This window comes from Apium graveolens, chromosome 9 (genome assembly GCF_009905375.1).
Source record: "Apium graveolens cultivar Ventura chromosome 9, ASM990537v1, whole genome shotgun sequence".
Classification (NCBI taxonomy): Eukaryota; Viridiplantae; Streptophyta; class Magnoliopsida; order Apiales; family Apiaceae; genus Apium; species Apium graveolens.
Window position 1 is genome coordinate 4872588 of NC_133655.1, and position 24434 is coordinate 4897021.

Below are 24434 nucleotides of genomic sequence, written 5' to 3' on the forward strand. Positions count from 1 at the left end.
TTGCATTATTTTATTAATTAATGATATTTGTGAAACATGTTTTTTAAGATAACACGTTTTAGAATATATTTTATTTGCAGAACATAGATGGACTCCAAAGACTCCAATAAAAAGGTGGACTATATAAAATTTTTGTCTATATATATGTTACGGGCTGTTACGGGCTGTTACGGGCTTATAAGCCATAAGTGGCTTATAAGTATATTGCCAAACAAGCCCATTATGTGTGTGTGAAATTTTATAAAAAACAAATATTTCATTTTAATTTATAAATTTGGCTAGAATTTTTTTTGCTAATCAATTACACACATACACGTATTAGAAATCGAATACGAGATATCGAACACGAAACGAACACGAGTTTTCGTGTGAGTGTGTCATTCTAAATTCTAAAAAGTCTGATTCCTTTTATAAGATAAAAAGAGTAAAATATACTTAGACACACATTTTTTATGCCAAGACCCGGCGTCGTGTTACAGAATCTTCCTTGTATAAATTTCATTTTTTCCTCATCTCCTCTCTCTTTTATCCACCCCTCTTTCTGTCTATTTAGTATTTCATTATACATACACACAGAAATTTTGTATAAACACATAAATATCACACAGATCTCACTGTTTATGTTCTCATCTAAAGATCGTGAGTAAACCGATCATCAAAACAAGATGGTTTTGAATACACAAGAACTGAATTTAAATTTAAAACCCAGCTTTGTTCCCAAGACAATCAGTGATTTTTTGGGTGAAGTTTCATCGATCCGTAACGTATCTGATAAGTTAATGAAATTGGATGGTTTTATTAAAAGACTGGAAGATGAAATGAGAAAGATTGATGCTTTTAAACGCGAGCTTCCTATTAGTATGCTTCTTATTAGTGATGGTGAGTTTTGATTTTTTTTGATTTGTTTGTTTGATTGTTTTTTGAAGTGGGTTTTTGATTTTGTTTAGTGGGGTTGTGTTGTTTTTTTGGATTGTGAATGTTTAGGTGGTGAATTTTGATGGTTTTGATTAGTGGGGTGTTTTTGAAATGATGAATTTGATTGGTTTTGAAGTGGGTTTTGTTGGTTTGATTGTTTTGGGTGGTTTTGTTTGTGGGTTTTGATTAAATGTGATGTTTTGATTGATGATTATGTGTAATTCATGTGTTTGTGTGTGTGTGTTTGTGTGAAGTAATTTAGCATATGAAATGGTGATTTGTGTTGCTGAGATGATTGATATGTCGTAATTCGGGTGATCTGTAGTACTATGATTGATGATTTGTACTATTGTGAGGTGTTTTATAGCTGGTTTGTAGAGGGTGAGGGTGATATGTATGTGTGTTGTTGTGTGTGTGTTGGTATTGAGATGTTTTTGTTGTTGCAGCAATTGCGGCTTTGAAGGAGGAATTGGATCAGTGTAGGAGGAGAAATGTTGAACCGGTGTTTGAAGAATTTATGCCGTTGAAGATGAGTTGTGATGAAGCTGAGAAAGATGAGAAGACGAGAATGGAGAAGGAGAGTAAGGAGAAGAAGAATTGGATGAGCTCTGTGCAGCTTTGGAACAGTAGTGATGATCAGAAGAAGCAAGATGCTGATCTGGATTCTCAGAAGAAACCAAATCCAGTAGTTGAAATTGCTAAGGTAGTTTATAATTTTACGTAATATAGTAACTATATTTGAGGTTTACATTTGGCTTACATGTATGAGGAATTCGTGATTGAGTTTGTGTTGTTTTGATGATAGAAATCTGAGCTGGAAAATGATGCAAAGATGAAAGATGTGTGTCAGTCCTATAAGGGTAGGGCAGAAGCAAGTGCATTCATGCCATTCAAGGGATTTTCTGCTATTCCGCTAGCTGCAGTTAGGATGGAGGCAAAGGTAGAAGCTAAGGATGCATTTCCAGTTGTTGGGCTTTCTCTCGTGACTCCTGGAACTAGTAAACCAAGGCTAGAATTGGGGTCTAGTGTTTTGAGTTCGAAATCCAGTAGTAGCATAGCAGTTTCTTATTCCAGTCCAAATGTCCAATCAAAGATACAGACTAGCTCCTCCCAGACGTCTAGGAAACAAAGAAGATGCTGGTCACCGGAGTTGCACAGGCGCTTTGTTGCTTCCCTGGAGGAACTTGGAGGTGCACAAGGTTAGAATCTTTAGCTGAACTTTCACTATTCGAACTTGTTATTTTGATAAAGAACTTGTTAATCTCTGTCTTCCATAGAAAAATATCTATAGTAATAAACATGAACGTATCTTAGATGAAGCTTATATATTGTTTATGTTGATCTTATACACTTGGGAAGCACTTATAGCTTTTAAACTTGTAGTTTGCTATAAACTTGATGTTAGATTAGTAGTTAAAGATATCTTACCCATTATCTTCAGGTTTAGCATATTCAGTTATATAACTGACTTTACCATTAGAATTTATTAGTTCGTGTTTCTTTCAAGAAATTATCGCATAAACTCATCAAATATTGTTTCTCTTCTTAACTTTCTCAGTTGCAACTCCCAAGCAAATTAGAGAGCTAATGCAAGTTGATGGTCTTACAAATGACGAGGTGAAGAGTCATTTGCAAGTAAGTTCAAGCTCTCCATCTGATAATCTTCTATAATCCTCTAATTTTTGTGACATGCTAAAATGGTTTCCGTTTATTTCAGAAATATCGACTTCATGACCGTCGATCCCCATCAAGCAAATCAGCAGATTCAGCACTTACTCTGGGATCAGCCTTACGAATCTCTGGATATGGTGAATCCTCAACCCAAACTCGTTCCAAGTCTACTTCTCCTGAGGGTCCACTACAGCTGACTGATACCACTGGAAGGACTTCTACTACAGTTGGTGATAGCGTGGAAGACGAAGAAGCTGAAAGATCCAAAAGCTATAGCTGGAAAAACTGAGTTCAGGCCTCCTACAAAAGTTGCTGTATAAAATATACTCATCCACCATACTTTGCATCCACCATACTTTGCAGATAAAATTATACACCGGAGAGATGGACTACAAATATAATACAGTTGATAATATGGTAGGTGTTTAGGAAGGCCGTGAAATTTTGCAGACTTAGTTTTTGTTACCGCCTGTCTTGACTTTTAGTTGTTTTGAGGTTTTCTGGTATAAAGAACTTCTGTTGAAGTGTAACTGTGCTGAGAATGAGAGACAGGATGAGTTTTTACTTGAATTGAGAGCACCTTGTATACCTAATTTTGTTGCGGAATTCTGAGCTTTACTTTCTCTTATTTTCTTAATGGTGGAATTTATAGTTTTATTGTATTTTATGAATACTTCTTTAACGCATTAGATTTTTTTAGTATATGCAGAGGAACGAGAATTTAAAGCCATGACCATGATCAAGCTTATGAGGAGGGGAATGTGTCGTCCCACTAGGTTTGTCATCCTTGGACGTGCTTCTATACCCTTCTCAAGCTTCCCTTTTTCGGTTAAATGTCAAGGTGTTTCTTTCCTTCGTGTTCATCATGATAAACCAAGTACAGCCTTCTTTAGCTTCCTTTTTTCGGTTAAATTGTCAAGGTGTTTCATTCCTTCCCTCGTAATCATCATGATAAACTGCTGACTCTGAACTCGTATTCTGGTTAATGCCTCTTCAGTTTTTTCTTGTAAGGTTCCATTTCCACATTTTAGTGGAACTTTCTTCTTATTTTCTAAGTATTCTTCTGAAAGGTGCCATTTTGGTCTATTGTAAACACAAGGGGATTCAATGCACTCATGATAGAAGAGAACAAGAAGGAAGAAAAACATTTTATTCTCCTTCCCTCACGATTTACCAAACAAAACCCTTTACACCTTTGCAAGAAGGTTGAAATTGGTAATGTAGAATGATTCTAGTCATGTAGAATGTATATAATGTGTATATATATGCTTTCCCATTTAACAGATTTAGCTGCCAACTGGTTGGTGCATCTTCTTATATTATTCTTGTATATGAAGAAGTCAATTTGTTCTCTCAAGAAGCGGCTCACAAGAAAGGCCTCTTAAGTTTGGTATCCGGGGCGTCACGAGCAAATGATTGTTACACCATATTCCGCAATTTTTTTTGGTGATATAATATGTTGCAGCAGTCATTTATTCGAAATATCACGTCTTTTACAAATTTTTTGTATGCATTATGTAAATTTTTGAAGTGTACATATAAAAAGTCATCACTTAAACAGTCATTTGTTCGGGACTATCGTCTTTTTTAATTATAACAGGATATTTGTATGCATTATGTAGATTTTTGAAGTGTACACATAAAAAGTCATCACTTAAACAGTCATTTGTTCGGTACCATCGCCTCAGTTAATTATAACAGGAAATAATATCTAGGTCACGACCGTCATGCCTCTGTTGATTATGATAAGAATCAATATCTTTAAGTAATTCAAGGGTTTATATTTTTATTATATGCAGTCTCTAAAATTTGACACATCCTGGCTGATTATTCTAACACTTTTATATTAAAGTGTTTCTTTGAGACAATCATTTGTTAAGTAATGCCAACTCCCTTGTTTGCGTAGTTTGTAGAATGAGTTAAAAATTAAAATAATCTTGGATAATTTTAATTCCTCAATTGACTGCTCCACTGACATTCTTGAGTCAAATAACAAAAGAATTAATTAAAGAATAATCTAGACCCGAATAGTTGTTAATCAAACTTTTAATGTTAGTTAATTAGTCAAATCCCACTTGATGGCCCATGTGTTAATCAAGTAATGCAAGGACAAAAGATTCTCTATCACAGAAGAAATAATTGAGAGAAGAATCTTGAGAACAAGATAATCTTACGTGGGCCCCACTTTGATACGGGCCAAATACGGGCCATCTTTTCACAAAATTGGATTGAAGTGAAGCCTCAAAATGATGTTGACCTCTTGCAAATCCGTATACATGAATTTTACCTTTCGAAATTCACAACTTTAAGAAATAAACAGTAAGATCATCTCGTGTAAAACTAAGGTTCTCTGCAGGGTCAAATAAAATACTACTCTCTCCGTTCCTAAAAACGTTTCTTAGTTTGTGTTGGAAACGTTTGCTAATACACACTTTTGATTGTTTAATATCTTTAATTTCGTATTAGTATTAAATATAAAAACTTCATTAGATTAAATTACTCATAAATACGAATCCAACAAAATCACTCATGATTATGTTTGATCTTATAGATTAGGTGTAAATTAGTAATCAATCGTTTACCATGAACAGTACAAAAAATCAAAATAGAAAAATATTTTGGGACGGAGGGAGTAATATATATGATGATTTAACAAGCATGTTATTGGAAATGGTCTACGAGGGGAAAAAAAGTTATACCGATTGTAACGCCCGAATTTCTATTGATAGGAAGAATGTCATTCGTCCTGATAGAACGCCCTTCAGCTTGACCTGAAAAGGGAAGAGAATGTGAATGATCGTCCCCCCGATTCATCACAGGTGTGGAAATTAATAATCAGGAAATATGTAGGTTTGAAAATACAAGATCGCACAATATATGAGAGTGTCATCGATTATGTTAAAAATCCGGACGAATGTTGAGGATTTTTTAGCTGGGGATGTTTTATTTTACCAGATCCTCCCAAACGGTCGGCCTGTTTATCTTTGGGGGGTCGTTCGCTCGGTCTAGGCCAGATGTACTCGACCCTTTATTTTATTTTATCTTTGCGATCTGTCCAAGTACATGGCTAACATTCTCTCTATTTTCGAATACAGGGACATGGACCGAACGAACACTTAGGTAGAATCATCTACCTCCCGTCCTGAACGAACGGGCGAAGACTCTTCAATTCTCTTACGGCTTATCCGGCCGCCAACAACCATTTGAAGATTCCTAATAGAAAAGGTAGAGGGGAGTTTATTGGTTGTATGATGCGGATAATGACGAGAGAATTTTTGACACCCCGGGTGTCCCAGAGGGGTATAAAGACCGAACGGTTGCTATTTCCGAAGTTTCCTTCAAGTGTGACTTCCGAATCTGCTGCTGAAGGTTTTGCAGCACCTTTTTGCGCAGATGTGCATAGCCATTGGCCAGATGGACCCAAATGGGTTCATCCATATTAACTACTTCTAGAACCGCTGTTTGCAGACGAAGGGTGAAGCCGCTTACATGTCTTTTTTGGTTTCATTACGACTTTCATAAGAACCCGAAGAGTTCGGGCTTCTATACCATCGCCCGTAGGGCGGGTCGGGCGGACTGGATCGCTACTAATTCTAGTAATAAAACTACCCACATCCATTGGTGCTTCATCAGTGGTCCGAAGTTGTCCAGATTTTCAGTCTGGCGGGAAGTTGACCCCACCAAACTACTAATGCCGAATTTGAGTAATGAAGAGAACGAGTTTTACGCGGCCTTGTTAGATGCTAAGGTATCTAAGCTCATATCCAAAGAGTGCCGAAGCAAAGACTGGCTTTACAGATTATGAGAGTGGGGTAACTAATTCTTTTTCTTCATTCCTTCTTTATGTGCATCGTTCAACTCGTTTTGCCCTCTACTAATATTTGTCTGATCTCTCCCCTATTTTATTTTCAGTGTCTTCCATGGAGGTTTTGCTGGAGATGAATTGGATGAAGACAGCAGAGAAGAAGACTGCTGAAGAGGGTGCTAAGTTGAAGGGATCGAACCCTTCGGGCGAAGTGGAGAGAGTTGTTAGGGAACCGGAAACTAGCCGACAGGAGCCTCTTGCTTTGGCTGAGGTCGCAGGGGATGCCCGGGACGGCCAGGAGACTGGGGTGATGAGGCGATCGTCAACAACCGGCTGATGAGCCAAGATGTGATCGTTCAAACGTACGTCCCAAGATGGGGTGTACTTATGAGCGACCACATGGTCTACCCTGCTTTTCATGCCATACATTTTACGTCCAAATTTATGTTGATATGAAGAGCGTCCTTCGGCTTGACCTAAAAAGGCAAGAGAATGTGACAGATTGTCCACTCGATTCACATCCGATGTGAGAATCAATAATATGAAAGTATATAGGTTTTGAGAATACAAGATCACTGAGTATATGAGTGTGTGAGTGTGTCAAAAAATGTGTATTTCTTACTCCAATCGTCTATTTATACCTATAAACCTGTGCAGTTAATACTCGTCCGTTATGCTAAAAATTTGGACGAAAGTTAGGAATGTTAGCTGGGCACATTTTGTTTTACCGGATCCTCCCAAACGGTCGGTCTATTGATCTTGGGCTTCATTTTGACTTGATAGGCCTTCGGCCTGACGAGCCTTCAACCGTTGAGCCTTCGGTCCTTGAGCCTGTGATGGACCTATAAATAACAGTGGTCTTGAAATTAAATTGTAGATACCACATAAACTAAAAAAAAGTATTATTGATATTCACTTTTTGCACTTATATATGTCTTTTAATCATTTTGGGAAGTTACCAAGTTTTGACAGACTTGGTGGGCACATAAATTGTAGATACCACATAAACTAACAAAAATATTATTGATATTCACTTTTTGCACTTATATATGTCTTTTAATCCGATGTGAGAATCAATAATATGAAAGTATGTAGGTTTTGAGAATACAAGATCACAGAGTATATGAGTGTGTGAATGTGTCAAAAAATGTGTATTTCTTACTCCAATCGTCTATTTATACCTATCAAACATGTGCAGTTAATACTCGTCCGTTATGCTAAAAATCTGGAAGAAAGTTGGGAATGTTAGCTGGGCACATTTTGTTTTACCGGATCCTCCCAAACGGTCGGTCTATTGATCTTGGGCTTTCTTTTGACTTGATAGGCCTTCGGCCTGACGAGCCTTCAACCGTTCATCCTTCGGTCCTTGAGCCTGTGATGGACCTATAAATAACAGTGGTCTCGAAATTAAATTGTAGATACCACATAAACTAAAAAAAGTATTATTGATATTCACTTTTTGCAGTTATATATCTCTTTTAATCATTTTGGGAAGTTGCCAAGTTTTGACAGCCTTGGTGGGCAATGTAACGCCCCAGTCCCACATCGAGGAGATTTGAGACTTCTGTTCAGTTTATAAGGCAAAGTACTACTACTTTGTGCACCAACAAATCATGATATTTTGGGGGCCTGTGATGGGTCCGTCGTAACCCAAGTTGGCTGTACTCGGGACAGTATACTTCAGCTTATTTCGGACTCGTAATCGAGACTTGACCTGGTTTTCGAAAAAGTCTCGGGATTTGACCTGGGTTGTCACATTTGGTATCAGAGCCGACTCTCGAAAGTTTGACGCGTCAAGTTGCCAGAGGTGGGGACACGAAGGCTGATGGTATTATCCCATAATGGCAAGAGGTCCGGAGGTGGGGACACGAAGACAGCCGGTATTATCCCACAATGGCTAGAGAGGTACGGTCTTGGACCTATGGGATGTCTGTTTCGGCCCTGACGAGGACGTCTGGAGTTTAAGTGGGGGAGTTTGTAACGCCCCAGTCCCACATCGAGGAGATTTGGGACTTCTTTTCAGTTTATAAGGCAAAGTACTACTACTTTGTGCACCAACAAATTATGATCTTTTGGGGGCCTGTAGTGGGTCCGTCGTAACCCAAGTTGGCTGCACTCGGGACAGTATACTTCAGCTTATTTCGGACTCGTAATCGGGACTTGACCCGTTTTTCGAAAAAGTCTCGAGATTTGACCCGGGTTGTCACAGGCAACCTCTTTACAACCATACAACTCCAGTATGTTGGCAACCAAGATTGTCATGATACATAAGATTTGGCAACCTTTATTGGAGATGCTCTAAGGTATTTGATTATTACTCCCCCATTCCTACTTTATATTAATAGACGGTTTCGTCACGTATTTTAAGACTCGTATAAACAATAAGAATAGTTTGCTATTTTTTTCCTTCTAAATAAAATATTATGTTTAAATTTGTATACAAAAGATGATTCCTTTAAAAAAATTATGAAATTATACTTTTTTAATAATATTCTTAAAACGTGTGTGAACCATAAAGAAACAGTAAAGAAATGAGTGGGACGAAGGGAGTAACTTTTATCATGATCGAAATACTGGAAAATAATAATCATTTAAATATGATTTATCGATAAATAAAAAGATAACTGGAATAAAAATTTGACATTTTCATATTTTAATAATGTTAATTTTTGATTTTATTTTTTATAAAATATGTCAATAAAAAACAACTCATAACAGTTAATCGAATTTCAAAAAATGAAACAATCAAATATTTCTTTAAAATTATCCAAAAATATGGTTTTTTTTGAAACACTTCTTATATTATAATAGTATGAGGAAGCTTCATAAAAAAAAATTAGCTAAGGTGGAACTGTTATAAATTAATAAATACTGTAGTTAATAATTTTTTTCTGGTCCTCACTAGGTTTAATATAGGATAAATTAACAATTTTAGTAAAATATAGTAATATCATATTTTTAAGAGATTTTTATATTAATTATTGGCCATCCTGAAATTATAAATATACATTAAAGATAATTTTGTATAAATAAAATTCTTTACTCACTTATATTTTTTTGAAAATTAAATCCTGTAAAACTTTTTTGAAAGCAATCCTGTAAAACTTATTTATAACTTTTCTCAGATTATCTATAGATAATTAGAATTTCTATCTTACTACCACAGAAGAAAAAACAATTAATGATTTTAAAAATAAATATTATTCCTTCCGTCCTAATTTATGTGACCTGGTTTGAATAGCACGTTAAAAATTAAAAATTTATCGTGCAAAAGATCAGAATATACGGACCCAAATAACTTAAGAATATGGATGACAATTTGTACCGAACCGATGGATATCCGATCTGTACCGATCCGATCGGGTTTTACCGAACCCGAATATTTCGGGTTTGGATTCGGGTTCGGGTTTTTTAAGCCGAATCATTTTCGGGTCGGGTTTGGTTTTAAGGCATACCGTTCCGAACCCGACCTGAAAACCCGAAACGCGTTCCGTTCCGACCCGAAGCCGAACCCGACTTGAAAACCGTGTTAATATATAAATAATATTTTATATTTTATAAATAGTAATATAATATATAATATAATATATAATATAATATATAATATAATATATTACTAATATTAGTACTAAAAAAATGTACATTTTATAAATTATCGCATTAAAGTAGTTGAAATATGTTTTTAGCAAGTATGTTCAATACAAGTATATTAAAGGTCTACATTGTTGCATTATTTCACTAATAATTTTATTCACAAAGGTATGATCCATTGTAATCTCTGAACCCTCTAATTTAACCCTAAAAATTTCAAAATCGTCATATTTATGAACACTTTGCTCAAATCAGATCCTAGTAATTTTTCACAAGAGTTTGTGCAATTAATGTGCAATTTGATAGTGATCTACAAACCCGAACCCGAACCGAACACGATGGGTTCGAGTTTTTCCGGGTTCGGGTTCAGGTTTGGCGAAAATAATCGGGTTCGGATTTGATTTTTGCTAAACCCGTTTCGACCGACCCGATTGTCATCCGTACTTAAGAAGGGCTTATGGAATGGACTAGTTTTATCTGGATTAACTTTATATACTCAATATAAACAAGGCCCAATCTATGATTGGACAACGGCCCTTTGAATTGGGCTTTCTCTTGCATATGTTATTTCGCCGTAACATATTGTTTGTAAAACCGATAGTTCCTACTACAGTAGAAGAATTGCGATAAATTTAATTTCGCCCAACGAAGTCGCAATTTGCAAAATTCGAGGATTCAAATAGCTCGTGCATTGTTAAGGAACTCCGTTTTAGAATAAACTCGAAGTTGTTTTAGTAAGATTATACGTGCACACCCTAATAATAAGATCAGTTTATATCTGCGTTATACTAAAACGAAGTACCGTCATATTATCATAACTTATATGTTAAGCTCTTTACATTATTAATGTCAAACTCTCATTAATTTGATTTGATGCATCATCCACAATCATATCCTAATTTAATTTACTTTCATTCAAATCTTTCTTTCTCTTCATTTATTACATCAGCTAATTTTCTCTCTTACTCATTTCTAATTTCATTTTTTCTTCATTTTTATATTCTTAAATTAATAATTTTTAATAATTCTTTTTCCTTCACTAATTTTATCTTATTTAATATTAATTATATTTACAAAAATATTCATTATTATATTTTTATATTTTATAAAATGATGATAACCCAATATTTGTAATTTGGATGATATTATATTTTAAGTTTCTATATTTATAATTTTATTTTGTTTTCATTATTATGTTTTAAAAGTATTGTATTAATATATACTCTCTCTGTCCCAACCATTTCTTTACACTTTCTTTTTCGGATGTACCATCCAATTCTTTACATTTCAAAACTTACCAAAAAATAGTAAATGAGTCCCACCACATTCCCACTTTTTTTTCTCTTTTCACACTACTTTTACTCAACTATCTCTTTTTTATACATTAAAGATCAACGGGTCCCGCTACTTCACTCACTTATCTTTTTTTTTCCACTACTTTATACATATTTGTTAACCTACGTGTCCAAATCAAATGTAAACAATTATCCTGAAATAAGCTATTTTAAAATAATTTTTCTAAAAATAATTAAAATATAACCGGACATTTGTCCTGAAACTAATCTAGTTATTAAGAAAAATAGGTTGAAATTAAATATGAACACCTAAATTTTGATGCCGGTGTGCACCTATAAACGAACAGTGTGACATATTAGCTAGTCTATTTCCGGAGATTTACCTTGCAAATTTGCAACTTTAAAATTTCGTTGCAATGTCTTATATGCATCTTTCATCGCAAAACTTTGAAAATTAAAGTCAATAACACGTCTTTGTGTGGATGTACAGATTGAAATTCTCTGATTCCAAAATCACAAGGAATAAAACGAAGAATATTGAGGAAATCACATGAATTCAACAAACAAGCCGACAAGAAAATATTGGATTCTAACTGCAGCAACTGCTCCGAATAAAAAGTTGCAGTAAAAGGAAATTAAAAAGCTGCAGTTTCAAATAACTCTCAAGAATCATGTACAGAGATATACTACGTTTACATATATAGGTAACCAAGACTAACTAGTAACTACAATTTGGTTTAGTTGAGATAAGCAAATGTAATCTATTGTGCATGAATAGATATAGAAGCCATATCTGTATAAGAAAATCGGTCCTCGACGATAATCATCTGTTCGCAATAATTTTTCGCCGAAAGAAAAAAAAACCTAAAAGAGGAGAATGGAACACAGATAGATGACATGACATGACCCCTAAATTTATCAAAATTTCTGTTGCGAAAATTATTGCGAACAGTCTGATAGATGATATCACTGTAATCGCTTGTGAAGACCAGAACTCTATGTATATTAAAAATGCATTTGAAAGTGTAAACGACATCTGAATAATGAAATGTAGTGACAGAATCAGGTCGAAATTGAGTTACGTCAAAAACTGAAAGTAGTATTTTATTTTTTTTCAAAACCCAAACGACCTTCAAAATTTGCTAATGTTTAGTTATTATGGTATCGAACTACCAGTGCACAAATGAGCCAACAATATATTGTTATAACGGTTAAACTCTTATATTTTCTTGCGGGAGTCGGTTGAAATTGAGTTACGTCGAAAACTGAAAGTAGTATTTTATGTTTTTTCAAAACCCAAATGACCTTCAAAATTTGCTAATGTTTAGTTATTACAGTATCGAAATACAAGTGCACGAATGAGCCAACAGAATGTTGGTATCGTGATTGAACTCTTGTATCTCCTTGCAGGACACGTCAGGAGTAGAGCCGGCCAAACGAACGGTTTGGCTCAGCACGAACGTTAATCGGATCGCCAAAAATTCGTTTAAATCGGCTCGTTGCGTGCCGGTTAATTATTCGGCACTAACCGCTAGAAAAGACGAAGCGATTACGAATAGGCTTTCCAAGAAACCACAACCGGACGGCACGGCACGGGAACCGGCCCGTGTAACTCATTAACGAGCCAGCACATATGTTTATTCGTTATTCGGCCCCGCACGTGACGAATAAGTCAGCCACCGAGTTCAGCCACGCGCCAAAATTTAACATAAATTTTTTAGAGGCCCAATCTGTTTGCTAGTTTAAAAAAAACTATTGAAATATTTTTAAAAAATCAAGTCAACTACGGAACCAAAATAAAAATAAACTAGATAAATAATTTGTAAATGTAGGAATTGAAAATAATTTGTGCATAATTCTTGTTATGTTAATAATTTGTTAATTGTAAGTTACAAAGTAAGTAATAGACTAACAGTTAGTAAGTAATAAAGTAAGGCTAACAGAACCAATTCGCCTGATTCGCCAACTCGCGGTTTGAATCGCAAATAATTATTCGCCACGCAGCCTGAAGTCCTGAACCATATTATTCGTTTAACTCGCGGGCCGTTAACGATTTACTCCTTCGATTGATCGGCACGGTTCGGCCCGGACCGTTAGTTTATACAGGCCGTTCACGAGTTTAATGATGACCAAACCGGCCCGCCAAATATTCGACTCGGCACGCTCGGCCCGTTCGTTTGGCCAGCTCTAACGAGGAGTATGTGCGTAATCGATTAGCAAAAAAGAAAAAACTACATGAGCATGACATTACAAGCTGTATGTGGGTACAAGGGGGCGCGGCTTGTTGGCAGAGCTCATAATAAACTTTGGTAAACATCACAAGGCCCAAGACTTGAAAAAATAACAGTATTCTCTACCTACACACTGAGATTCTGCATGCGCCCCTGCAGCTCAGTACTAACACCATATTTGTGTTTGTTTTTGTGATAATATTATTATTCCCTCTGAGCCAGTATTTTTATATAAACTAATATATATTGGTAGGTAGAGCTATAGGAAACTTAAATTATTTTGTTTCTTCTTCTTAGATTTTCTCAAAACAGAACTAACATTGGTACTGCTGCTAACTAGTTGTAGTTGTTAATTAGTATGTACCTTTCTCTTGGCTTTTTGTTAAATATTTTGGAAAATCAACATTCATCCACATGTTCTTACATGTATCATAGTAATCTACCATTACAACATCATTTTGAGATTATATTACCAAGGAAAGAATACTATTCTACAATTTTTATTCAAAGAAACTATTCTTTAAAAATTAAAATTTTAAGTTGATAAGTATGAATAAATTCAATCTCGAATTCAGATACATCATAAACCCGAATGAAACCAAAAGCTCAATAAATATTACTACTTCCGTCCCACCGGGTTCTCTACGTTTACTATTTGCATGTATTTCGAAACTTCTAGTTTCATAATGTTTTTTTAAAATTTTCTTTTTTTAATAAAAGTTTAAACATAAAACTTTTATTCAAAAAAAAATTTAAAAAATGTTATGGAGTTATATTTTAAAGAAACATTAAAAAACGTGCCGAAAAGTAACGTATAGAATACAGAGGGAGGAAGATACAATGATATTTCATATCTATATATTATTTAGAAAAAGAAACAATGCCTGTGTTAAAGTAACTTTGAAATGATTACTTAAATAAATCTTATATCATTAAAACACAAAAGTACATAAATAGACTTTACATTATTTCAAAAGCAAACCAGAAATTTTATTTTAGATTGGAAATGCAATGCCATTGGTACGGACAAACTAGAAATATTAACCAATTGATAGACATTTTTTTAAGACATCCATTATTGCAATACAAAAGTAGTGGAATGAGTAGATGCTGAACATAAAGTTGAGACATATTGCTCAACTTTTTGACTTTTTAAAAAGCAAACGTAGGGTCCGTTTGGCAATTCCGTTAAGTAGGCTTATTGGCTTATAAGCCCGTAACAACTTATTGACGAGTGTTTGTATAAGTTGAATTTACAACTTATAAGCTGATAAGTTGAATGTTGGTAACGACGTAATTTTTCACAACTTATTTTTAATTTTTCATTTTTTTTATCAATTTTAATTTTAGAATATATTTTTTTAAATGTTAATATAACTTAAAATATAAGAGTTAAGATAATTATATATAAAAATTATTTATTTTAATTCATTTAAATAAAAACAATTCTGACTTATAAGTTAAATTATCCAAACACTTATATAACTTATAAGTATTTATTAAATTATTACTTATTAATCACTTATTCACTTTAAATCATAAATTACTTATTTTAAAATTTACCAAATGGGCACTTACGGCAAAAACTGAACTTTGATAGAACAGAAATTATAAAAATATGAAGTAAATTCACATAGGCATGCAAAAATGGATCCAATAAGAACTAAACATGTGTTTTTCATAATACCCTTGTTGACAAATTGACAACCATTTGGTGCATGGATTAATTATGAAAGAAAGGTTTTAAAAACAATGCAGAGAGAGCAATGTGTTTTCATTTTTCAAATAGAATCTGATCCAGATGTTACAGTGACTAGTAGTAACTTTGTTATCATCATGCATTTACACATCCCCATAACTAATCAACAATTTCTAGTGGTCCAAACATTGGTAAGAAACTAACTAGGATTCCTGAATTTGAAGCAGTAGAAAGTGAGAAAAAAAAAAGAAAGAATCAAATTTATTACCAAATGTTGACCATGAGAACATGACACAGAGCTTACAGCAACAATTCTGCAGAGAGACCTCACTATTCTCTACCCTGCATTCTATAATGCTAGATTCTGATTTTGGGAATTTAACAATATATAGATTTTATGCTCATCGTCAGTAATGAACAAAAAACCGATCAAACCGCAAAATCGACACAATCCGCCCCTTATTTCGACCGACGGAGCCGAATTATTCAAAACCTGAATTTTAATAGGTTTAATTTTTTTTCAACCCGAATATAATGAGTTGGATCGAGGTTCAAAAAATTTAAACTCTTATTAACCAACCCAACCCGATTTTTTGATTATAGTATTATTATTAGAAATTTTAATTTATGTATTTATTGTCATAAATAATATATTTGAAATAAAATAATTATTTTACCGGTAACACACCATAAGTTATCGACTTTAAACTAGAAGAGTACACGGTATATATACTATTCAATAATTTTTATCTTCTGTTAAATTATGGTGTACATTTCAATTTTTGTTTAAAATTATTTGTAATTTTGACTCTTAAAAATATTTAAATAGTTTTATTCGAGTTTTAACCCAAACCAACCCGAACCAACCCGACCCAATATATAAAGGGTAGAGTTGGGTTGAAAATAACTTTTTCAGTTAACGGGTTCATTTTTTAAAAACCGAATTAATTGGGTTGGTTCGATTTATTACCTCTAAACCGGCCAACCCGATCCGCGTTCATCCCTACTCATCGTTATTATAAAATTAAATAGATATTTCGAGAAAAAGTTTACTCATATTAACAACATTATAAATCAATTTAATGCTAAGATTAATTTTATTAATTTTCCTTTTAAACTTTTTTAAAACTGTTTTTAAGGTATAAATGAGAGTATAATTATATTGTGATAATTTAATGGAGAAAAGACTAGAAAGATGGTTACACATTTACAATCTAAATCAATCAACAATGTGATAATATTTCTACAGATTAAACAAGTTAATATTTTGAGCTTTATAATCTTCTACTAACAAACTAGCCACAATTTAACACACTTTCAACACATTTTTTAATTACCACAAAGTTGTTTTCTTACATGGTTTCATGCAGAACAAGAACATGTGCCTAGAAAAGCTTATAAATAACAGATCCAACATTTGACAAAAGCTCCTCTTCAGTCTTCTCCTTTATAACTTTTCTTCTCCCCCTTGGGTTTTACCCTACACTTTCTGCTTGCAGTACATTCTTCCATCAATCCTTTCCCCATTTGCTATCTTTCTTCAACCCCATCCCCCTCACTCTTTTCCTTTACAGTTGTGTGTTCCTACTACTTTTACACACTCTCTCTCTCTCTCTCTCTCTCTCTCTCTCCCCACAAAATCCTCTAAACACAAAATCTTCAACTTCACCAAAATTTCACTTCTTATCTCTCACTCTCTCTCTCTAAACACAATAACTTCAACTTCACCAGTATTTCACTTCTCATCTCCCAAACCTTCACAAAACCTCAAAAAGATTCAATTTTAACAAGAAAAACCCACATTATATTTTCACCAATTCTCTCCAAAACCTGAAAAAGATTCAATCTTTAACACATTTCAAGAAAACCCACGTTCATTTCTCCCCAATACCTCAAAAAGATTCAATTTTAACACATTTCAAGCCCACCCACATTCCATTATCACCTCTCAACTCCAAAACCTTCACAAAACCTCAAAAAGATTCAATCTTTAACACATTCCAAGCCAACCCACATTCCATTTTCACCCCTCAACTCCAAACCCATCACAAAACCTCAAAAAGATTCAATCTTTAACACATTCCAAGCCCACCCACATTCCATTTTCACCCCTCAACTCCAAACCCATCACAAAACCTCCAAAAGATCCAATTTTTACCACACTCACACAATCTTTTCTTCATCAAAAATGTCAACACCACCAATACTGGAGCCACAACAAGCACCACCACTATTACCAACCCAACAAGCTTACACATCTCATTCGGGTCATGGGTCAGTAGGACCCGTAATTGGAGTTTTAGCCATAATTATCATTCTAGGTGCACTAGCTATAATGGTGGGTCGGCTTTGTTCGGGTCGGAGAATAATGGGTCATGGCCAATATGATTTTGAAAGCTGGGTTGAGACCAAATTTGCTACTTGTCTTGATGGCCGGGTCGACCCGGGTCCGACCCGGATTGTAATTCAACATCCGCCGCCGCCGGTGGCTGTTCCGGCGGAGATGGAAAGAGAGGAAGAAGAAAGAAAAGAGGAGGAGAGTGATGAACATAATACTAATCATCATCATCATGAGAGAAATGAGAGTTGATAATGATAGATAGATACACTTTATTTTCTCAATGTATGTATATTCCAAATATTGGGTGGTAATTTTTTATGGGTATTATATTGGTTAGTGATTAAAATTAGTTCAATTTTTTATTTTATTAATAGCTTGTATTATGTTTGTAAAAATCGGTAATCGTTATTAATCGGTTTAGATATTGATTAGGGATTAATCGACAAATCGAGGATTAATTGACAGAATTAATCATAATAAAAATCGGATATATTTAAATATTAAATAATATTTAATCTATTTAACTTATTTATTATGAAATATAAATTTCAAAAATAATTTATAAATATTAATCGGATTTCAAAAATTAAATCGACCAAATATTTGTTAAAGAGAAATAACTGTGGATTAATTGGGGAGTTTTAGAATATTAGTTTGTAACTTTGTATTAGTAAATGGAAAAAGTTTTGATGATCTGATTTTAATATTTTCTTCCCAAATTCTGAAAATAAAATAATAAATGGACGATAAGTTATTTTAAATGGAAAATACTTTTTAATTGTTTTCTTCTGCTTTTTCCTTAAAGTTTATTCCAAGAAAACTTATTCATGATAATTTTTAAAAATTAACTCTGTATCATCATTCATATTTTGCCCAAAGAAATTTTTAATATTAGTTTAAATCTAGTGCGATGCACGGATTATGTTAATATTTAAATAAATTTAATATTTTATTTATTCAATTATGTATTAATTTTAATTTATTTATATTAATATAAAATAATTATAGATTTATATTAAAAATAATAAAGAATTAGGAAGGACTTTGATAGTAGTTTAGTATAATAAGTTTTGGTCGTAATTTATGAAGAATATATCTATTAAATTAGCAATTTTATAATTTAGCATATATATAATATATATATTTTTATTTTTAATAATTAAAATAATGGGATTATCGTTAAAAAATAAAATATAACTCATTTCGGTTATTATATTTTTAAAAAAATATAACGCCTGACATATGAGTTCATTTTTTCCCCTTGGTAAGTTCGATTGGATAATCATGTGAGTTAAATTTTGTACATATTCACGGAACTAACGTAGAAGTCCAAGAGGAACGTACTTTTTTCCCTTGACACACATTTTAAGATTATTATAAAATATAATTATTTAATTTATTTTTAGATTTTTTTTTTCTGTATAAAAATTTAAATATTATATTTTTATTTAAATAAAAAAATATTTAAAATTATTTGAGGAAACAAATTTTACCGGAACCTTAAAATACGAACCGATCCCTATCCCAATATAAAAAATTAAGTGTAAAAAATCAAGTGGAACCGAGAGAGTAAATATTTTCTTCAGCTATTGCACACTTTAAATTTGGTATTTTTAAGTTATTATTTGTTTCTTACTGTTATGATACTAGCTAGAATAATCCTTTTAACAGGAATTTAAGGATGGAAAAGTTAATACAAATCCACTTTCATACTCCCTAGCATTTCAGATTGTGCTGCTTGCGCACAATTCAATCACACCTGGTTGATGAATCCACATTCAACCATTTTTACAGTACATACTATAACAATTTTACACTGCAGCTTGAAAAATATCGAAAACCATAGATCATCAGTTTGCAGAGATCCATCAAATGATACAAGTGGCCTGCCTCGCACACATCCAACAAAAAACCGAGTTGCATGCAGAAATTTGAAGTTTGTTGACATGATCTATGCATTGTAGTTGTCGAGTCCTAAATCCCTGAGAGCATCCGTAGCAGCAGTTCTGCAGCTTGGATGATTTCTCTTGGCTGTCCGTATGATCTTCTCAATATCAAGACCAAGTAACAGAGTTCTGTGCAATGAAAAAAGTGGGTTACAGATCCAGTTGATGTGATCAGACCCGATGGATTAGACCCAACACAAACACATGAGATATAACATAGGAGGTGACTTGCCTGTTCTCTGGATTCCTAACCACAAGATTACGAATCATGAGACATGCATGTTTCTGAAGCTGAGGTACTTCAGGAAACTTATTCATAACTCGTATTGCAAGGTCTCCAGCTCCAGCTTCAATTGCATGAGTTGCATTATCAGGTGCTCTTAAGGAGAGGGTACATATGATAGACATAACCTGTACAGAAGTTGATTTATTTGAATTACTTTGCCTTGCTTTAAAGTCACATTACAAGTTGCAAAATGTTCTTTACTTTAAGAAACACATGTAAAAAGAACATAAACATCTAACAACATAAAATGTTGTTTCAGATTTCTCGTAATCTTCCATATTTCTATCTTTGTTACACTGACTTGCATACCTGTGGTTACACTAAAATGACCACTGAACTAGCTCAACATGTATATATTTAAATAACAGTTCATTCGCTTTAATAACAACAAAAAAATATGATTTCCACGTAACGTAAAATACAATGTCAACAATATGTGTACAGATACGAGAAGTCCTTTACCTCTTGCAGAACAAATGGGTCGTCAGAAAATCTGGTTGATAGTGTTATAAGCTTGTCCATACCTCCCTTCGCGACAATAGTAGTCTTATTTGCATCACTACCTGCCAACTAATCAAGAAAGGTGCCATAAGTGCTTATGGCGCTCCAACCAGAACAAAAACTAAAAAAAATCTTGCAACATCATCCAGTGTGAGCGTACAACAAATTATCTAACTCTATAGTTCTCATTGGTGAGATAAATTATCTTTGTAAGAACAAAAATTTACTAATTAATTTTACAAGGCATCAATGATGAAAGATAAACAGTAATTTTAAATTAAATTCTATAATCATACTTGCTGCAAATTCATCAAATTGTTTCTAAGCTTATTGGCTACTGTTCTGTTGTGCAGCTACAAAGGAAGGAAATACCTATTTAATAATGCATTGTATCCTCTAAGCTGGTCTGGTCTAATAATAAAAATAACACTTTAGAGCATAAAGACTACTAGCACGCTATTCATTCTTATAATGCAAAACGCCTAAAGGCTAAAACAATAAAGTCGCATACCTAATTACTGGTGTAATTTGCATCATCTGCTCTCCAACTCAAAAACATCATTAAGCTAATATCTCCATGACAATACAAAGAAGTGGATTCTAAAATACATGTATATAACCTAGAAGTGAATATGTACAAGGTCGCATATATTAATGATCAACAACATAACCATTACACATGTTACTTCACTCGAAGAAGGGGTCAATCTGATTAGTAAGTGTAGTAGTGGAATTATGGTCATCAAGCTGCTGGTAACAGTTGTTGAGTGTGATTACAAATTAAATACTAACTTAATTGTTCATCTGCTGGTATCTATGTTCCAGTAAGACCTCAAATTGGTATCTATGTTCCAGTAAGACCTCAAATTAACATCTCACTTGATCTGTTTACTCTATACAGCGAGACATGGAAGATATCTGAGAGACCCTCAATATATTTTCTCAATATCTAGAATCAAAAGATAAAAAAATAAAATAGATCATTAAATTTTGCACCAAGACTACTAGCTATTATGAATAGCCCAGAGTTATGCATCATACATATAACAAGCAGAAAATTTACATAAACTTTGCTCAGAGTGCGAACCTTATTCAACAGTGAACATAGAGTTTGTGCCACGATTTGGTTCCTCTGTGCACCGCTATCATTGATGCAACAGAGAATTGCATCTATACCACCACTCTCAGCTACAGACCTACATATCTCATCCTACAATTTAAAGCAGCACCAATCAACATACTGTTTAATATGCCAAATTTGTATAAGGAACTAGTGAGAGAAGAGAATGACTCCAGATCTATATACCATTATATACTCAGCATAATTCATAATCACAGCTGTTTATGAAAGTTGAACTTTAAAGATCAAGGAAACAAACAACTCATACATAAACATAAGATTTATGCTCAACTAAACTAGGAGAAAAAAATATTACTTTTCTTTCAACATTGATACCAGGGATCAACCAAAAATAACGTAACAGCAACTTGGAGAAAGAACTAACACTAGGGCATAGGTTTAAAAACACAAAGTAGAATAAATACAGTTCTCATCCTAGGAAATGATGCATAGCCTGATTTCCCAACCAACCATTGGCTGGCGCATGATTATACATGAAACACAAACATTAGAAAAGAGGTAAACCATAAAAAGCACTAATCATATACTGTATCTTCTCCAGTATTTAATGTTCAAGATTAATACTTAAGGCTTCACCAGCTGTAAGTTTCTTGCAAGTTTCAAAAGTCCTAATAAATACTGTCCTAAAAAAGCTACATTGGTTAACTTGTCTTTCACCAAACATCATAATAACAAATTAAATAGGATACTTGATCATGATTGATATGAATGATAAGCTGACTCTAAATACGAACTCACATTGACAGCAACAGCCTTCAGTGCAATGCTTGCAGATACCAGACTTGGTGAACGGATCCCATCACGAAGAGAACGCACAAGGGCTTCAGCAATCCCGATCTTTGCAAATCTTCTGGCATAACCAAAAACCTAAATAATAATAAAACAGGTTTATAACTCATTTTCAGTTATATTTACTATCTATTAGATTTGAAAGAATCAATATGCTGCAACTTTTGCTTTGCTAAAGCATACCCTTTCAGCTTTCATAAAAACTCAAATTCATCGTTTAATTGGGAATAATTACAGCAAATATTAGCCAACTCCTAACTGTAAAGTTTTAAGTTCCAGTTCTTATTTTCTTTAGCAACTGTGAAAAAACATACTGATTTGCAATTTACAACAATGTACAAAACTTATTAAAACAACCAATTTACTTACTTGAGAAGCCACAACTCGATTATCATCAGCAGATAATAGAACTCGTATAGCATCATAGAGACTAGAAATAGGCTCATTCTTCTGTTCTTTTAATACTGTGATCATTAGCTCATCAACTTTCAGGTCCATGAATAATTCCTTAAGGACCTCATTACCAGTTGCAGCTGCAGCAATAACTGAAAAACCACTACTCAACATTGTAACATTATCAGTTCCATCATTTAGAATGCGCATCACAACCTCTGGTCCATTGCTAGTTCGAAATATTTCAGTACACTGAAGATCTGCAAACAAAAGATTTAAACGTCAATTTGAAGCTCTAATCAAAATAAGATTCAATTTCATGTCATACCACTTTTGCTTATGACATTCATTGTCATGCAACTATATCATTTCTGGGTCTCCGACACTTTTTCTGTACATATAAATTATTGATGAGCACATATTGCAACATCATGCAAGTATGATAAGTACATTAAAAGTTACGAATCCCCCGCATATTAATCATAAAGAGATATAGCACATGCTTGTGATTCTATCAGTCGTGTTCATTATCAAAAACAATATGTTAACAACACTCACCATGACTCCTTTCTAGACGCTTCAAAATACTCTGCAGTAAATAGCTTATCACACATATTTTCAATTTCTGACTAAATAAGAAAAATCGAGACAAAACCTCGTGCAAAATAATGTAGCCCAAATAAATTCAATTCCATTATAGTATGTCCTAATCACGCAGATCTTCATTTTCAGACTAAATAAGAAAAACCGAGACACAACTTTGCGCAAAATAATGTAGCCTATAGTCAACACTCAATATCGAATCCAATAACTTCTTGTTGCTACCTCACGACAACAATAACAACATTGATCAATAATGCAACGCGATGAATTTTCCTAAATCCCATATCCTAATAACCTAAAACATTTCCGCAAGTATTAACCAACAATACGCACAAAAACATATAAAACACAATACAGTTTCCAAACAATACGATAAGTAATACTTTACCGTGAAGTAAATAAGCCAAAGCATTCAAACACGAAACCAAGCCCCTTCCGCAACCACTAGGAACTCTCGAACAAATACAACACACTAACTCCAATCCACCATTTCTAGTAGCAATCGCAGCATTCCCCGATCCCTCAACACCACACAACTCCGTCAATTCATTTAAAACTCCAATCACTTCCTCCAAATCAAAATCACTCTTAATTTTAGAATTATCGCAACTCGAATCGATTTCAAACTGTTTTAATTTATTCAAACACTCGATCACTGGATTACTCTCCCCCGGAACACAAGTAACAATACCTACAATATGTAAATAAATAGACACAATTACACACAGATCAGTTCAAAAGTAGCTGAATAGTTCAAAATCAGTATGTGTGTATATATGTATGTACCAGAGAGATCGACGCCTTGAAGAGTGAGAGTCTCGATAGCGTCTTGTAGTGCTTCGGTGGGGTCCATTCCGAGATCTTCGATGTTTTCTCTAACTGTATCGTTGAAAGTTTGTTGTGAAATTGTACGGACGGGGAGTGTTACTTGTGGACCACCCATCTCTCTCTCTCTCTCTCTCTCTCTCTCTCTCTCTCTCTCTCTCTCTCTCTCTCTCTCTCCCTCCCTCCCTCCCTCTCTTTCTTTCTCTCTCTCTCTCTCTCTCAAATCTCTCTCTCCCCCACTATCTCGCTCAAATCTCTCTCTCTCTCTCTCCCTATCTCTCTCAAATCTCCCACTCTTTATCTCTCTCTCTCTTTATATATCTCTCTCTCACTGTTTGAAAAGAGAAATGGACGGAGCCAGAGACGAGAGAGACAGGTGATTGCGCGAGATGGATCTGTTTG

General features: G+C 33.9%; 2 protein-coding genes across 2 annotated transcripts; one reads left to right on the plus strand and one right to left on the minus strand.

Moving 5' to 3' along the window:
* Positions 1–444: 444 nt before the first annotated feature.
* On the plus strand, positions 445–3248 carry LOC141684503 (transcription factor HHO6-like). The gene is made up of 5 exons (XM_074489518.1): positions 445–879; positions 1362–1618; positions 1721–2114; positions 2474–2550; positions 2633–3248. Exons 1-5 carry the CDS (start codon positions 666–668, stop codon positions 2873–2875), a joined length of 1185 nt encoding a protein of 394 aa, XP_074345619.1. The 5' UTR covers positions 445–665; the 3' UTR covers positions 2876–3248.
* A 15990-nt stretch (positions 3249–19238) lies between these two features.
* On the minus strand, positions 19239–24434 carry LOC141686768 (uncharacterized). The gene is made up of 8 exons (XM_074491826.1): positions 23994–24434; positions 23596–23898; positions 22581–22864; positions 22161–22289; positions 21369–21491; positions 20243–20350; positions 19727–19905; positions 19239–19623 (listed from the first exon to the last, which is right to left on the minus strand). Exons 1-8 carry the CDS (start codon positions 24148–24150, stop codon positions 19500–19502), a joined length of 1407 nt encoding a protein of 468 aa, XP_074347927.1. The 5' UTR covers positions 24151–24434; the 3' UTR covers positions 19239–19499.

What these genes read in the sequence shown, in the direction of transcription:
- LOC141684503 (XM_074489518.1), top strand. Translation starts at nt 666, where the DNA reads ATGGTTTTGAATACACAAGAACTGAATTTAAATTTAAAACCCAGCTTT. An exon ending in CAGTAGTTGAAATTGCTAAG is followed by an intron (nt 1,619 to 1,720) that starts GTAGTTTATAAT and finishes TTTTGATGATAG; the next exon opens with AAATCTGAGCTGGAAAATGA. An exon ending in GGAACTTGGAGGTGCACAAG is followed by an intron (nt 2,115 to 2,473) that starts GTTAGAATCTTT and finishes TAACTTTCTCAG; the next exon opens with TTGCAACTCCCAAGCAAATT.
- LOC141686768 (XM_074491826.1), bottom strand. Translation starts at nt 24,150, where the DNA reads ATGGGTGGTCCACAAGTAACACTCCCCGTCCGTACAATTTCACAACAA. An exon ending in TCAAGGCGTCGATCTCTCTG is followed by an intron (nt 23,899 to 23,993) that starts GTACATACATAT and finishes TACATATTGTAG; the next exon opens with GTATTGTTACTTGTGTTCCG. An exon ending in ATCGAGTTGTGGCTTCTCAA is followed by an intron (nt 22,290 to 22,580) that starts GTAAGTAAATTG and finishes ATTATTATTTAG; the next exon opens with GTTTTTGGTTATGCCAGAAG.